Source organism: Entelurus aequoreus, linkage group LG10 (assembly GCF_033978785.1).
Source record: "Entelurus aequoreus isolate RoL-2023_Sb linkage group LG10, RoL_Eaeq_v1.1, whole genome shotgun sequence".
Classification (NCBI taxonomy): domain Eukaryota; kingdom Metazoa; phylum Chordata; class Actinopteri; order Syngnathiformes; family Syngnathidae; genus Entelurus; species Entelurus aequoreus.
In genome coordinates this window covers 52470735-52486072 of record NC_084740.1, presented here as the reverse complement: position 1 = coordinate 52486072, position 15338 = coordinate 52470735, and the positions used below count along the sequence as shown (strand labels likewise).

Here is a 15338-nt window from a genome sequence, read left to right as displayed (position 1 = left end):
GGCGAAGCTTAACAATGCTGTTGCTAACGACGCCATTGAAGCTAACTTAGCAACGGGACCTCACAGAGCTATGCTAAAAACATTAGCGCTCCACTTACGCCAGCCAGCCCTCATCTGCTCATCAACACCCGTGCTCACCTGCGTTCCAGCGATCGACAGAGCGACGAAAGACTTCACCCGATCATAGATGCGGTCGGCGGCCCGGAGACGGAGGAAGTCAAGGTGAGGTCGGCGGCTAGCGCGTCTGCTATCCATCTCAAAGTCCTCCTGGTTGTGTTGCTGGAGTCCGCCGCTAATACACCGATCCCACCTACAACTTTCTTCTTTGCAGTCTTCATTGTTCATTAAACAAATTGCAAAAGATTCACCAACACAGATGTCCAGAATACTGTGGAATTTTTAGATGAAAACAGAGCTTTTTGTATTGGATTCAATGGGGCCAAATACTTCAGTTTCAACGATTGACGTCACGCGCATACGTCATCATAAATAGACGTTTTCAACCGAAAGTTTAGCGGGAAATTTAAAATTGCACTTTATAAGTTAACCCGGCCGAATTGGCATGTGTTGCAATGTTAAGATTTCATCATTGATGTATAAACTATCAGACTGCGTGGTCGGTGGTAGTGGGTTTCAGTAGGCCTTTAATCAGCAGTGCAGTTGAGCAGTCTGATGGCTTGGGGATAGAAGCTCCTCCTGAGTCTCTCCGTGTTGGCCATGAGACTCCGGTAGCGCTTGCCTGACTGCAGCAGTGAGAAGAGGCAGTTGCTTGGATGGCTAGAGTCCCTCACTATCCTCTTGGCCTTGGATCTACACCGCCTGGTGTAGATGTTGCAGATGGTTGGGAGCACACCTCCGATGGTGCGCTCGGCTGATCTGGCCACACTCTGCAGTCTGTTGCGGTCGTGTGCGGTGCTATTCCCAAACCAGGAGGTGATGTTTCCAGTCATGACACTCTCTGTTGTGCATGAGTAGAAGTTTCTGAGGATCTTGTGGTTTAGCTTGAACTTCCTGAGTCTCCTAAGGAAGTAGAGACGCTGTCGTGCCTTTTTCACCACGTTGTCTATGTGTGTGGCCCAGGACAGGTCTTCTGATATCGTCACTCCGAGGTATTTGAAGTTGGTCACTCTCTCGACCGGCGTCCTGTCTATGCTGAGTGGACTGTAGTTCCTTGCCCCCCGTCTCCTAAAATCCACTATGATCTCCTTGGTCTTGCTGACGTTCAGGGCAAGGTGGTTCTCCTGACACCATAGTGCCAGGTTTTTCACTTCACTCAGGTAGGCCGTCTCATCGTTCCCGGAGATCAGGCCCACCACAGCTTTGTCGTCAGCAAATTTCACAATGGAGTTGGTGGTGTTTTTAGTTTTAGTAGATTAATAATTTATTTTTTTACCACTTGTCCTTAATGATTTTGACAAAATAATAGAATGGAAAATGACACAATATGTTACTACATATGTCAGCAGACTAAATTAGGAGCCTTTGTTTGCTTACTTACTACTAAAAGACAAGTTGTCTTGTATGTTTACTATTTTAAATAATGCCATTTTTTGTGCTCCCCTTTATTTAGAAAACTATCGAAAAGAATCGAAATAATTTTGGTACCGGTACCAATATGTTGGTATCGGGACAACACTAGTTGTGTCTGATTGATTTGCATGTGTAGACAGTAGAGATTAAGAGGATGAAACATTAGCATTTGTTTACACAGCATTTGGTGCCAATCTCATTGTCTCCTTTCAGAAAGGCCCCAGACTATAGGCTCAGATGGTCATGATTGCACTGTGAAAGAACGAATACAGGAGAAACAACTTTAAAAAGAACTGGAAGCTTTAGAAAATACAAAGAAAACAGAAACCCCCCATGAGGAGATTAGGTCAAACATCTACACAGAAAGTACCTCACACTGTGACACAGAGCTTTGGGGGTGGGGGTGTTTTTTTACCTGATAACTCAAAGGACTTTATAGGAACGCACGCAGGTAAGCAATGCTCTTTTTAAATACAGCATATTCGTCCAGACTCTTGTTCTAGTGGATGAGAGGTGACAGCTAAGGTGAGGTCAAATCAGAATATGATGTGCAGTTACATCAGTGTGTTAGTTTCTTTACGACGTAATATGTAACATTATTAACTGTACAGTAGGAACACTAAACGCTTTGGAAAAGTTGCCTTTTGTAGCTCAATCCATCCATCCATTTTCTACCGCTTGTCCCTTTTGGGGGTGCTGGAGCCTATCCCACCTGCACTCAGGCGGAAGGCGAGGTACACCCTGGACAAGTCGTCACCTCAAAGCAGGGCCAACACAGATAGACAGACAACATTCACACTCACATTCACACACTAGGGCTTAATTTAGGCCATGTCTAAACTAAGTCGTTAAACGAATAATTATTTAGCCTAAGCCCCGTTTCAGCCACGCTAAAATTGCAGCTATTTGGGAAACAACACTTCTCAGACGGCATGAGAACGTTCAAAAGTCCGGGTCAGCTGTGAGTCCATTTAACGAAAAACTTGGTCCCTTCCTCCCGTGGATGTGATACAGGCAGTGTGTGACTACAAATTTTGCTTTATGGATGTGACTGTGAAATGGCCAGGCAGCGCGCAGCTGAAAGATGGAACCACCCCCTCGTGTCCCAAACAACTGCTGGAAGATGAAGATCCGGACCCTGTTTTTCTTTGGGGTGACCCAGCTTATCCCCTGACGCCATATCTCACGAAAGAATACCCCAACGGCGGAGTCAACCCACAACAACAATACTTTGGGTATTCTCTGTCTAGAATAATTGTTGTAAAATGTTCTTTATCGCATTGCCTACTTTCTAATGTTGATTAAAGATTTGATTAATTTATGATGGCTCAGGTGTGATTCACTACAAAAGGGCCCCATAGCGCACTGGATTCCAGTTCATTGAAATACCACAACACTGGATATTGTTCAAAGGAGATACATTTTAATTGAAAAACTTGCACACAAAACACAGCAAACAAATGTAAAATGCACAGCAAACTATTTACAATATAGCTCTTTTAAATAACTTCACAGTGAAGTGAAGTCATCTACTGGAGAGTTTGGAGCAGATGGATGCTTAGGTGGATTTTTTTCCCCCGCGCATGCGTAATAGGTCGCCTTGCGCCGGCGGACCGAGGGTGGCGGAGGTCTTAAACGGTGGCATTGTTGTGTGTGGACACGGATAAGGTTAGGTGTGATTTACCCTGGATAACCTTATCCGGCTCAGTGTAAACGGGGCCTTAGTGTTGCCAATCAACCCATTCGCAGGTACAAGACTTCGGAGGTGGGAGGAAGTAGAGTACCCTGAGGCCCCTTCTACACTAAGCCAGATAAGTGTAGTAAAAGTTTTAGATCTTTGAGTTCAACTCATAAAAAATTGGAGCAAAAATGTGCAAAAAGTGTTGCATTTGTTCTTGTGCAGTATATTTCCCCCACAGATACTGTTAATAAACACTTTTACTGCGGGTTGAACTGCATCAAGTTATTTTGCTTTAAAGCAGCTGTCACTGTGCATTTAGGATCAGTGTAGAACTTTCGTGGCCAATGAAAAAAACAACTTAGGGCTCAACAAAGCTGAGGAATACACATACTGTTCGTTTTATTGCAACTCTAATTATCATTTTCTCTTGTATTTTATTTCTATGTTCATAATACAATTGTATTAAATACAACTAGATGAGACAAAAATGATTTAGATGCAGCTGAGATAGGCTCCAGCACCTCCCGCGACCCCGAAAGGGACAAGCGGTAGAAAAATGGATGGATGGATGGATTTAGTTAAAAGTTGAACTCAAAATGAGTAATGTTTGAACGCTGAACCTGCTATGTTGTTGTAACACCTCCTGAACGACGATAGGTGGCGCCAGCGTCAAGGTGCTGTTTTAATTCACGAGGAAGAGCTCACACAAAATACGGAAATGCCAGCAAACGAGTTCGCCAAAATGAAGACGTCAGATGAAACATGTTTTTAAAAGTGTACAGTTGTGCGCGTGTTTTTATATAAGAAACGGGTTATTTTAACTTTACAATGTTCGGGAGCAAGTCTTACCAGCTACTTCCTCAGAGTAACCCGAGAACGTCGAGGACTCCTGGACTGTTTGTGTCCGGCGACAGCTTCTCGCAGCCCGGCTACCTCAGCAAAGGACTCTCGTTCGATTACATCCCCAATGTTTCTGAGAACGACTTCAGTGGTATGTATCCCTACAAACCCACTATAAATAAGAGCTACATTTCTAGTATTTGTGGAGTAACGTACTCGCCTGGTCACGCCCCTGCTTCCGTTCCGCCCCGGGCTCGAACCTGGATCTTCCGATTGAAAGTCCAGAGTGTTTTAGACTAGGGTCAGTCAAAACTAATCATCATAATTATTGAGGGAAAATCAAGTGTATTAGTGTATTATATACTGTGGCGTGTGCACAATTTAAATTATGGCAACTGTTTATCACGGTGAAATATATAGTTGAGGAAAACATTATTACCTCCCTTAATGAAATCAGATGCCACATCAATATGGAATGTACTCCCAACAGGTGTAGAAGAAAGTGCATCTCTATCCTCCTTCAAAACCGCACTAAAACAACACCTCCAGTCAACCTCAACCCTTGACTAACACCCTTCCCCCTCCACATCCCACCTCCCCGGATTGTAAATAATCAAATGTAAATAATCAAATGTATTTCTAATGTATATACTTGTTCTTATGCTATCTGAACTCACTATGTTCTCTAATCGCTGTACATATCCTACCAAGTCAGACCTACACTGTTTCAATGTCCATTTCTCTGATTATATAATTGTTGATGACTGAAGTGCTGATATCAACTAAACCCTCCTCATCCCACCCCCCGGATTGTAAATAATTCAATGTATATACTCTGATGATTAACTTGTGTGATGACTGTATTATGCTGATAGTAAATATCTGTACCATGAATTGATTAACGTGGACCCCGACTTAAACAAGTTGAAAAACTTATTCGGGTGTTACCATTTAGTGGTCAATTGTACGGAATATGTACTGTACTGTGCAATCTACTAATAAAAGTTTCAATCAATCAATCAATCAATCAGATACAAATCCAATCAGAATTCAGCTAGCTTATGTTGCTATGCTGTACAAAATCTGCCCGGGGCCTTCAGAATCAACAATGCAGGCGTCTGTGCACTCAAAGTGAACGGACACAAACAGTTGATAGACAATTGCGACAAGTTGTTGTCAGTAAGGCCTTCTAGCTGGCCTCAGGTTGAACGTGACATTTACGCATACTCAGTGGGACGTTAGCGGATGAATTTGAGAACATACACAGTTGATAGACAGTTGCGATAGCCAATCAGATCACAAGTTGTTGACAGTAGCCTCTCTCGGTAGCCTGATGCTAACGAGACTGTGATTGGATACTCACTCGTCATTCCAAAGTTAGTATCCAATCACAAGTTGCAATTTAGCAGGAAGCAGATAGTGTTGACCCACAAAGAAGGAGAACAAAACGCTGATTAGGTGGCAGATATACATTTTCAAGGCCAGTTTCATAAAGGATATTTAAAGAGAAACTACATTTTGTGAGACGATGTCGGCAATGAAATGGGGAATTGATTGATTGATTGAAACTTTTATTAGTAGATTGCACAGTACAGTACATATTCCGTACAATTGACCACTAAATGGTAACACCCGAATAAGTTTTTCAACTTGTTTAAGTCGGGGTCCACGTTAATCAATTCATGGTAAAATGCCCGCCATTTCCACTCGAATCAGCCGACTACGACGGGTACCACTGGCTTACACGGCGTCACATGGGTCCTACAAATTGTGAGTTCAAATATTATTATTATACAGGTATATCATTATTTTTTCACGTTTAATATGTTTTTTTGCAAATTTAATTTTGACAGTATCAGATTTTTAAATGCGCCGGAAAATAACCAGTTTTGTATACTGTTGATGTGTTTCAATGTCCAGTAGTGCGTAAATGTGTTTCTGTGTAGTATTTCTCCAGCTATGGTCATGTGGGGACATAAATGATGGTATTTTGAGAGGTAATCATTGAAGTCGGACATCACTGAAGGGCTAGGTGGGAAACACACAGCCCGCCACTGCGCTATAACAAAGTCTGCATAAGGATTTACTGAATTTAAACAAGAAAACTATTACTAGCCCCTTAATATTTAATAGGCAATAGAACATATTGCTTTCTGATTAAAAAATGAAAACAATGTCATGTAATAGTTTTCAATGAGGGATGTTGATGATAATAGTAATAATAATAATAATAATGTGCACCGAGCATGGACCCTCACCTTCCACTCCCTCCACAGATTCTCCATAGGATCAAGCACAGTTTCCCTTGTGGATCAATAAAGTTTGTCTAAGTCTAAGATCTGGACTCTGATGTGAGCCAGCGTATGCTTTGTTTAATAAATATATATTTTTCATGAATGGCAATTGAAAAAAGAAAAAACAATTGGTTTATTTGAAAGTGCTTATTATTCAGTGTCAGGGAGCAACAATAACTACATCTATAAACGGTGTGATTTAAAAACAGATTCCATATAATAAAATGAAAATGACCAGACAGCAGAAACAAATAAACCAAAAACTGATGTTTTTTCATATATTGACGCAAGAACCGGAAGTTGCTATTTAAAGACAAGACCGCTGACTGTGCTATAGAAAAAAAACAGTTTGGTGTTGTATCCTGCCTTTACAGTAAGTATACATAAAAACATATTGATCCATGATCATCTGATGCTATATATAACACCACACCAGTTTTTTTCTGATTCAGGTCAGTCTGTGGTCTTGTCTTTAAATAGCAACTTCCTAAAAATAGCAAATTGTATAACCTTATTTGGTGTATTTTTTTCAAGATAGTTCCCAGGGATGGCTGTCCTGGATTTGCAATCAAATTGTCATCTTCCTCGTACACATCTGCACCTTTATAACCTTTCCCATAACGGGATGGTTTGTATTAAAGGTAAGGCACTAAAACCTCCTAAACCATGTCCACTTTATGTGATAACCAACATAAATTATGCATTTAGACTGTGCCAAACTACCAGAGGATAGTGGTCTTTCGCCTGGGTCGCGTCTGTCCTCCAAAGGGTCCTGGTACTGTCCTGCTGCTGCCCCTCATTGACCAGTGGCAGAGGGTAGACTTGCGCACGCGTGCTTTCAATATACCTCCATCTCAGGTAAACCAGCTATAAAATAATGGCGCACAGCATTATTTTATATTTATTGTATTTTAGAAAATGTGTGGCTGTGGTTGTTTACCTAACGACAGAGGGTACCAGGTAATTGTTGGAATGTAAGCATTTATTTCAACAAAATATTTTTTAATTAATATATTACTACATAATGTCAAAAATAATAATTAGATAACATTTTACGCTAAGAAAGTTACAGTTGAGTGGTTTGTCCACTAAAACAAATAAATGCCAGTGGGCTTTTGAAGTGGAGGCCATATTTGGAGAAATATGGTCATTCAGAATGCTTACACTTCGGTATTATCTACACTCTGTGTTTTACTTTCTCCTGAAGGTGGCAGTCTTGAAACACACGCTCACTGTATTCATTCATCATAATCGCTCCTACTAAATGTATCTTTTATTCATTTTTGGTGGTGTCAAGGTAGTGGAGAACTGGGTTGGTTGTCACACACATCACACGTAACATTGTTCAAAGTCATTCCTAAATTAGATTGAAGCTTAAGGTGTTGGCTTGAAATGTGTATCCCTCTCGTTTTCTAACTCATTGTAAAAAACTGTCATTGGCAGTTTGTGACAACCAACCACATTATGTGGAGGGTTGTCACAATGCTAATTTTATCGTGAACAATATATAATATATTGGACATTGGAAAGTTCTCTCGCCGTGTATTTTATAGAAGGCATCTTGGCAGAAGAAGTTTAATCGCATCGATAATTGGACTGCATAACTTAAATGCATCTAATCTCAAAAGGAGTAAAAAACATTAATAGTAAACACATCGTTAGGACAGCCTACTCTGTGTACTGTATATGTGCAAATATGAGTATGTGAAATGTGACAACCAACCCTGAAAATAATTGATACAACATTAAAATAAATCAAATGAATAGGATGAGAAATAAGTATAAACTTAAATTATCTGCTGCCATTTAATCAAATCCAACTTTAGCTGTTCAACTCAGACAACTATTAAGGCCATAGTTCTATTTCATAACATACATAAACAATAACATTAACTTATTCAAAGTCATGTCTTTTTAACATCATGATCTTTTTCCCTAAAGTGCAACTTCACTTATTTTGAAATGTTTATCATTTACAATCTCTATGTAAGGCAAGCAGACATGTCTTTTTTATGCATTCGACCTCGTAAATAAACGTTAGCAAAAGTCAGCCAACAATAGAGCCAATGGGAGTCTCTCTTTTTCGCCTCTAGGGTTAGGTTAGGTTAAGTTTATTTCGAACTTGTATAAAGTTTCAATATAATACATCACATATACACATTTTAATTTTTGCCTTACAACATGTCCGAAAAGGAATAAAAAGAACCAAACCTTGTTCAATCTTACCTCCTTTCCACTTCACAGCAATTACTAACACATATATTCACTTCCTGTTTTCAATTTGTACACAATTTACATCAATGAATTCTAAACACAACAGTTTTCTTCATATATAACTAAGTCAGTTATGATTTACCCAATGAGATGAATGACATATCATTTTCAATAAGTTGAAGACATTTATCATAATTCTTCTTCTATGTACTTTGTTAACACTTAGTTTGAACAGTTTCTTGAACCGGATCATATTAGTACCTTGTTTGACTTCTCTGCTTAATCCGTTCCATAATTTAATTCCACATGCTGGTATGCTAAATGTTTTAAGAATTGTATAAGACGCTCTGAAAAAACATCCAACAACCTCCATCAACGTACCGGTATGTGTAATATGCACGCTGTAAGTATATATGGAATGTAGTAAAAGGCACACTCATACCAACATGTAATAGTTACGTATTTTGCTCATTTTAACCATACGGTAGAGCATTAATTTCATAGGTGCATCACCATTTTCCTTCAACACATACACTGACTACAACTGACTTTGCGAGCCAACAAACAGAATAAAACAATCACCTACTGTACAGTGTCTGCTCTCAGTGGGATGCCGACTGATTGGATGTTCATATCTTGCCGTTTAGATGAAAAATTAATCATAATCCTCACATAGGGTTAAAAAAAAATGGTGGGCGCCAACGAACGTCTTTTTGTGTCTTTCCTGCCATCTGCGGGTCTAAGTTGGCTGTCAAAAGTTGACCAACTTCACGTTTTATTCATCCTTCTACTGGTGTGTGAGGCATTATTTATAATCTAGAATTAACTTTCACCAGCTATCTTATAATGTTAATATAGCAGCAGAAGGAATTAACCTCTCTTGTGATGTGCTGCTAACAGTAAGTCCTTAACGTTAACGTTATAATAACAATATCACTAATACTTTGTTAATATTCAGTTCACAAAATGTAAATAGAGTATTGTTGGCACTTTTTGGATGTTTAAAGGTGGATTTTATGGGCCCAATAGACGCAATGACATCATGACTCCCACAAGCTCAATTGTTAGCTGATTTTGCTGGTGTTTTGTTTACAAGTTAGAATGAATTTAAAAAAAAAGACCTATTCTTTTCTCAAATGAAAATTGTGAATCATAGGCAAAATTGCAAACTAAGTGCAGTTACCCTTACAGGAAGAGATTTGCGTTATCTTGTTCCACTGTCAAGTTTCTTCACTTTTGATTGAAATCCATCTTTTCATTGTCACTGTTCTAAGATAGGATAGACTTTTATTTATCCCACAATGGGGAAATTATGATGTTGCAGTGCAGGTTTTTACATAGAGTAACAAAAGTAAAATGTAATGAAAAACAGAAAAATAGTAATAAATACTACATATGCTAGATTTAAAAAGAAACACCCCATTTCCTTTCCAGTTCCAAACTATAATAAAACATTTTAATAAATCGGTTTTGAATATTGTTTGGTAGACTATTTCTATGTTCTTTATTCAATAACTGTTTGAATATAGGGTTTGTGGTTTAGTTTAGTCTTTATTTGAAGGGACAATGTACAGAAACATTAAGCTCAAAGACAGATATGTTCTGTACCAGATTATAGCTAAATAGCTAATTTCCATCTGCAGTCCCTGGCTACCTAAATTAAAGGGATACAAAAATCATGCAATAAAATTATGACAATAAAAACATACACAAGTATTAAGAAAAAAGTCATAAAATGCCATTTCATGGACACATACTTAATATACAATACAACCACACCTCATTTACATCATCACACAAAGACAATACATGCTTTTGTTCACAGTTTCCCTGTATACATCTCAATTAATGTATACATTTCCATTAATGACTCTAGTTAGCTATTTAATAATCTAAACCAGGGGTGTCAAACTCATTTTAGCTCTGGGGCCGCATGGAGGAAAATCTATTCCCAGGCAGGCCGGACTGGTAAAATCATGCATTAAAACTTTAAAGTAAAGACAACTTCAGATTGTTTTGTTTCTTACTTTGGCCAAAAATGTGCACATTACAAATAATCCTCTTGACAAAACACTTCAAGTTAGTTGAAAATTCTGAGGAAAAAATTGGTGCAGTTTCAAAAACACCATTAAAAAACACAATGAACTTTGACTTTGTCTCAGTGTATTTACAAAGCCATTAAAGGACTTCCTGTTTTGAATTCTCATGTTGGCAGTTCATTAAAAACGTCTGGAAAAGCAACCGAGTGTTTACTCAAACCGCCGCTTTGGGAAATCCGCATACTGCCACAACACATTCATTTATCATCATTCAAATTTTACAATTATAATACAAACAAAACAGTTAACGACACCATAGAATAAATCAAGGTAACATAACTACAAACTCAACCAATGTGAACATGGTAGATTTAAGTATGAAATAAAATAGAACAAACACAACAAATGTAGAAACACACATTTTTACGAGGAAGTCTGGGCGCGCACATCGTGCATTCAACCAATTGCAAGTGCTGCATGGTACTCTAACGACAAAGATGATGGTCAAGTTGACTTAAGTCTTTGCATCTTACCGTTCCCGCCACTACAGCAGCAGCTGATTGCTTAAATCTGTGCTGATTGGAGTAGCGGCAGCCAATCCAGAGGGCGCTTAAAGTCAGCTGACACATCATCTTTAAACACTGTCATGTGTGATGTGAGTTACACTTGAATTGATATTGCCACACCCAGTGGACACATTTAGAACAGCAGTTTCTTTCATTTAAAATAATGCATCTTATTTTTATATTTAGCAAACTGATCTTGCGGGCCGAATTAAACCTGTTCGTGGGCCTGACATGGCTTGCAGGCCGTACGTTTGACTCCCCTGATCTAAACTATAGCGCACCCTTCACATTTTTAATGACTAACAATTGTTTTGTTATGTCCCCACTGTGTAAAAGCCAAGAAGAAAAATACTTAGGCGCTAAATTTTTACAAATTTACATGAAACACACAAACAGTCTTCCCACCTTAACTTCAGCCATCTAGCAAAGACTATGTAGGTTAGCTCTGATCCAAATTTGCGTTATTTTTTTTTTTTTAACCACAATTTAGGGTTGCACGATTTTGAGAAAAAAACCTAATTGCGATTTTTCTGCCAAAAATTGTGATTGCGATCCAATTTGCTATTTTTAGATTTTATGCATACAACAAATTGATGAGTGAAGAAGTCTGGCTACTTTTAAACTGTCAATCAACAATTGTCCCAAGTTGCCACACATTACAACAATATGCAAACATCTATTTTCAAAACTTTTTTGAGTGCATGTGGACAACACCCCATTGTGGACTTCTGAAAATCCTGAAATGTTTATTACTCCCGGGCGTAATGCGGTAACACCACATTCACCGCTAATTCTCATACTTGCCGACCCTCCCGGGAGACTCCCAAATTTCAGTGCCCCTCCCGAAAATCGTCACGTCCGCTTTTTACCCAGTCCAACGAATGCTGGCCCAGTCACATATGTGCGGCTTCTGCACGCACACACACGTGACTGCAACGCATACTTGACCAACAGCAATACAGGTTACACTGAAGGTGCCTGTATAAATAACTTAAACACTGTTAGAAATATGCGCCACACTGTGGACCCACACCAAACAAGAATGACAAACACATTTCGGGAGAACATCCGCACCGTAACACAACATAAACACAACAAAACAAATACCCAGAATCCCATGCAGCCCTAACTCTTCCGGGCTGCAATATACATTCCCGCTACAACCAAACCCTGCCTCCCCAACCCCGCTCACCTCAACCGACGCACGGAGGGGTTGGGGTGTTATTTATACGGGCACCCTTAGTGTAACCTGTTGGTCAAGTATGCATTGCATTCGCGTGAGTGTGCGTACAGAAGCCGCACATCTTGTGACTGGGCCGGCACGTTGTTAGAAGGGATGAAAAGCGGACTTGACGACAGCTCGTAGAGGACGTTAAACGCAGTGCCTTTAAGGCACGCCCCCAAGACTGTAGTCCGGGTTGAATAAGAGATATAATGAGCGATGAACAACTTGGTTGGATAATGAAGGTTGCCTCAGCTCAAAGCCTGAGCCCCGACATTAATGAACTAGCATCCAAGAAAAGATGGCAGGTATCTGGCTTGGGCACATCAGATTAGATCAGTGTGTTGCAAACTGAGCAGTTTAAAGTCCTGAATGGTTGGTTTATTCATTGTTATTTTATTTTCTAATTTATTAGCCTGTGGAAAAAGTTAATGTTGATATTTACCTCAGAAGGCTGCAAATAGAAAAGAGGCATTCCATTTTTATTTAAATGGAATTTGATATGCCATTGATATTTTTTTAAAATTATTATTATTTGAAACTGGATTTTGCATGTCACTATAAAGTTATATAAGCCTTGCTTGTTCAATATTCAATGCAAAACTTGTTTGGGTCCCTATGAAAAGGTTAATTTGTTCAACCTTGGCCCGCGGCTTTGTTCAGTTTTACATTTTGGCCCACTCTGTATTTGAGTTTGACACCCCTGCCGTAGACGGAGGAAAGTACAAAAATAAAAAAACTCTGCCTTTTGCTGTTGGGTTATTGCAGTAATAAAACCTCAAGGTGATTGGCTGTTGATAAACCTTGCAGTCATACCAGTTTAAGACAGCGCCCTCTGGTGGTGATGTGCGAGTCTGACGACCAATCCTTTTCCTCTACCTCATGTCATCTAGGTGAATACCATGGATGGTGGCCTCCTGTCTGTAGGTGCAGACATTCAGTTCAGAATTTGGAACCCAGTTTTGTCAGTGGTGTCAGTTCAGGACATCAACGTCTCTACCCGGATAACCGCACAGAACGCTTTAACTCACAGCCTTACCAAGAAGACGATCAGGGAGATTCAAACGGAGAGAGTGAAACTTGGAGAATATCTTGGCGTAGGAAAACACTTCACATTCCATTTAAATGGCTGCCTGACGTCACACCTGAATCCTCTCCTGCTCTCTGCAGATGGACATAAATGAAATGACTCGACCATGGGGCCTGGAGATCGACCGGGTAGAAATTACACCAGGATCTCTTCTTAAAGCTCCTGAGGGTGCACCTTCTGGACCCGTCATGGTTCCTCCCTCTGTACCAGGCATGGAGGGTCTCGCCGGCCCCCTTCAGCAGCTGGCCATGCACTTTATTAGCAACAGCTCGCAACAACAAGGTAGCCTCACACGAAAATGTGTTACACCGCTGCTGTTTAACGCAATCGTACCGTTTTCCTCGGATAGAGAGCAGTGTCACCTTTATAGATGAGCAGACACCTCAGACATCTGTTGAAGAGCTGCTCCACAAGGTCGACCGTGTCCTCTCTGAAGCTTTGGTGAACCAGGTAGGCGCTTGCTTCCAGTTTGACATCAGCTCAGAAGATGGACAGCATCACAGCTACTATGTGGATTTGAGCCAAGGTATCTCACTGAGAGGAATGTATAAAAAAAATAAATCATTAAGCTACACAATAACATCTTTTTGCGTGCATGGTTTAGGCTGCGGTGCAGCTGGAGAGGGGCCCCTGTGTGGAGAGCCTGACGTAACACTGACCATGTGCGAGGACGACCTACTGGCCATGTTCCAGGGTAGGCTGGGACCATTTGCGGCTTACAGCCGTGGTCGACTTCAAATTCAGGGAGATGTGAGGACAGCTATGAAGTTGGAGGAACTAATAAAGCTGCTCCAGGAATAATGTTTGAATGTGATATTCATTGATTGTTTAAGTTGATGTGAAAACATCATTTTTTGTATACATGATTGCTATAAATGGCTTTTTCCTTTTATAGAGATTCTTTGTGATCAGCTTTATTTAAAGGCCTACTGAAAGCCACTACTACCAACCACGCAGTCTGATAGTTTATATATCAATGATGGAATCTTAACATTGCAACACATGCCAATACGGCCGGGTTAACTTATAAAGTGCAATTTTAAATTTCCAGCTAAACTTCCGGTTGAAAACGTCTATGTATGATGACGTATGCGTGTGACGTCAATCGTTGAACCGGAAGTATTGGTACACCATTGTATCCAATACAAAAAGCTCTGTTTTCATCTCAAAATTCCACAGTATTCTGGACATCTGGGTTGGTGAACCTTTTGCAATTTGTTTAATGAAAAATGAAGACTGCAAAGAAGAAAGTTGTACGTGGGATCGGTGTATTAGCGGCTGACTACAGCAACACAACCAGGAGGACTTTGAGATGGATAGCAGACGTGCTAGCCGCCGACCTCACCTTGACTTCCTCCGTCAGATGAGGGCTGGCGTAGGTGGATAGCTAATGTTTTTAGCATAGCTCTGTAGAGGTCCCGTTGCTAAGTTAGCTTCAATGGCGTCGTTAGCAACAGCATTGTTAAGCTTCGCCAGCCTGGAAAGCATTAACCGTGTATTTACATGTCCATGGTTTAATAGTATCGTTGATTTTCTGTCTATCCTTCCAGTCAGGGGTTTATTTCTTTTGTTTTCTATCTCCATTCAAGCCCGATGTGCTATCACGTTAGCTCCGTAGCTAAAGAGCTTCGCCGATGTATTGTCGTGGAGATAAAAGTCCCCGTGAATGTCCATTTCGCGTTCTCGACTCTCATTTTCAAGAGGATATACCGTAATTTCCGGACTATAAGCCGCACCTGACTATAAGCCGCACCAGCTAAATTTAGGGGAAAATACAGATTGCTCCATATATAAGCCGCACCCGACTATAAGCCGCAGGGTTTTGATGTGTAATTAGCGTAGTATATAGGGGTTCCTGCTAC

At 40.1% G+C, this 15338-nt stretch overlaps 1 protein-coding gene across 1 annotated transcript; it reads left to right on the top strand.

The window, feature by feature from the left end:
- The first annotated feature begins 3841 nt into the window (after positions 1 to 3841).
- LOC133658782 (stomatin-like protein 1) lies at positions 3842 to 15255 on the top strand. Its single transcript, XM_062061171.1, has 7 exons — positions 3842 to 4202; positions 6880 to 6986; positions 7054 to 7203; positions 13280 to 13483; positions 13557 to 13758; positions 13826 to 14002; positions 14081 to 15255. Exons 1-7 carry the CDS (start codon positions 4040 to 4042, stop codon positions 14275 to 14277), a joined length of 1200 nt encoding a protein of 399 aa, XP_061917155.1. The 5' UTR covers positions 3842 to 4039; the 3' UTR covers positions 14278 to 15255.
- The last annotated feature ends 83 nt before the right edge of the window (positions 15256 to 15338 follow it).